Source organism: Lathyrus oleraceus, chromosome 3, assembly GCF_024323335.1.
Source record: "Lathyrus oleraceus cultivar Zhongwan6 chromosome 3, CAAS_Psat_ZW6_1.0, whole genome shotgun sequence".
In the NCBI taxonomy this organism is placed as follows: domain Eukaryota; kingdom Viridiplantae; phylum Streptophyta; class Magnoliopsida; order Fabales; family Fabaceae; genus Lathyrus; species Lathyrus oleraceus.
This window is the reverse complement of record NC_066581.1, coordinates 366,358,204-366,359,694: the sequence shown is the minus strand read 5'-3', so window position 1 is coordinate 366,359,694 and position 1,491 is coordinate 366,358,204. Positions and strand designations below refer to the sequence as shown.

Genomic DNA, 1,491 nt, shown 5'->3' with positions numbered 1-1,491 from the left:
ACATGGCCAAAAATAAATGCATAGTGAAGAGAATCATGCACATGTTAATCAAATAAAACAAATATTTTAATAGATCAATTGATTGACATGCAAGACCAATCGATTGGTTATGTAAAAAAATTGAAAAAATAACGGAGACCAATCGATTGATGAGGGAGATACAATCGATTGGTTGAAAAAAATTTTATTAAAAAATTAAAAAAATAGGGAACCAATCGATTAACTCAAACATGTAATCGATTGTAAAAACTTTCTGTAAAATGAAATTTGATAAAATAAGAGGGACCAATCGATTGACACCCTACCATCAATCGATTGACACCAATTTTTTTTGAAGAATACTTAAATTAACATACAAACAAGCATACTTATCATAAATAAAAACATTTTAATAGATGAAAATAATTAATTACTAAATATTAAAAGAAAGAGTGCACCTTTTAAATTTTGATTTTATTTTGATGAGTTATATATCACACTCATCTAGGATCCCAAGTTCCCTTCGAATTTTATAGAACTTTTCTCGCGCCAGAGGTTTTGTGAAGATGTCGGCAAGTTGATTATGAGTATCCACAAATGTGACTTCGACATCTCCTTGAAGCACATGATCACGAAGAAAATGATGTCGAATATCAATATGTTTGGTTTTTGAGTGCATGATCGGATTCTTTGTAATGTTTATCGCACTTGTGTTATCACAAAGAAGAGGAATGCATCCAAGATTGAGTCCGTAGTCACGAAGTTATTGCTTAAGCCAAAGTATTTGAGCGCAACAACTACCTGCGGATATGTATTCTGCTTCGGCAGTGCTTAGAGCAACACATGCTTGTTTCTTGCAAGCCCACGAAACTAATGCATTTCCAAGGATGTGACATGTACCACTAGTATTTTTTCGATCAGTTTTACATCCTGCATAGTCAGCATCAGAATAACCAACCAATTTGCAAATACTACCTTTAGGATACCATAGGCCGACATTTGTTGTTCCCTTGAGATACTTCATGATCCTTTTGACAGCGGTGATATGTGATTCTTTTGGATTTGCTTGAAAACGAGCACAAAGACACACACTGAACATAATATCAGGACGACTTGCCATCAAATAAAGTAAGGAACCAATCATACCTCGATACTTTGTTATATCAATCGAAACACCTGATTCATCTTGATCAACATAAGTTTTGGATCCCATCGGAGTAGACATTGCCTTGCAACTATCCATGTCGAATCTTCTTAACAACTCTTTGCAGTAATTTGATTGATTGATGAAGATGCCATCCTTCAGTTGCTTAATTTGAAGTCCAAGAAAATAATTCATTTTACCCATCATGGACATCTCAAATTCTCCTTGCATCATTGATGAAAATTCTTCACACATGTCTTTGTTTGTTGAGCCGAATATGATGTCGTCAACGTAGACTTGAACCAATAAGGTGTTACCTTTAATCTTCTTAATAAACAAGGTTTTGTCGATTTTACCTTTTTCAAATC

At 33.9% G+C, this 1,491-nt stretch overlaps 1 protein-coding gene across 1 annotated transcript; it reads right to left on the bottom strand.

Annotated features, from left to right (window-relative positions):
• Positions 1-742: 742 nt before the first annotated feature.
• On the bottom strand, positions 743-1,222 carry LOC127131303 (secreted RxLR effector protein 161-like). Its single transcript, XM_051060231.1, has one exon. The coding sequence runs from the start codon at positions 1,220-1,222 to the stop codon at positions 743-745; it is 480 nt and encodes a 159-aa protein (XP_050916188.1).
• Between the last annotated feature and the right edge of the window lie 269 nt (positions 1,223-1,491).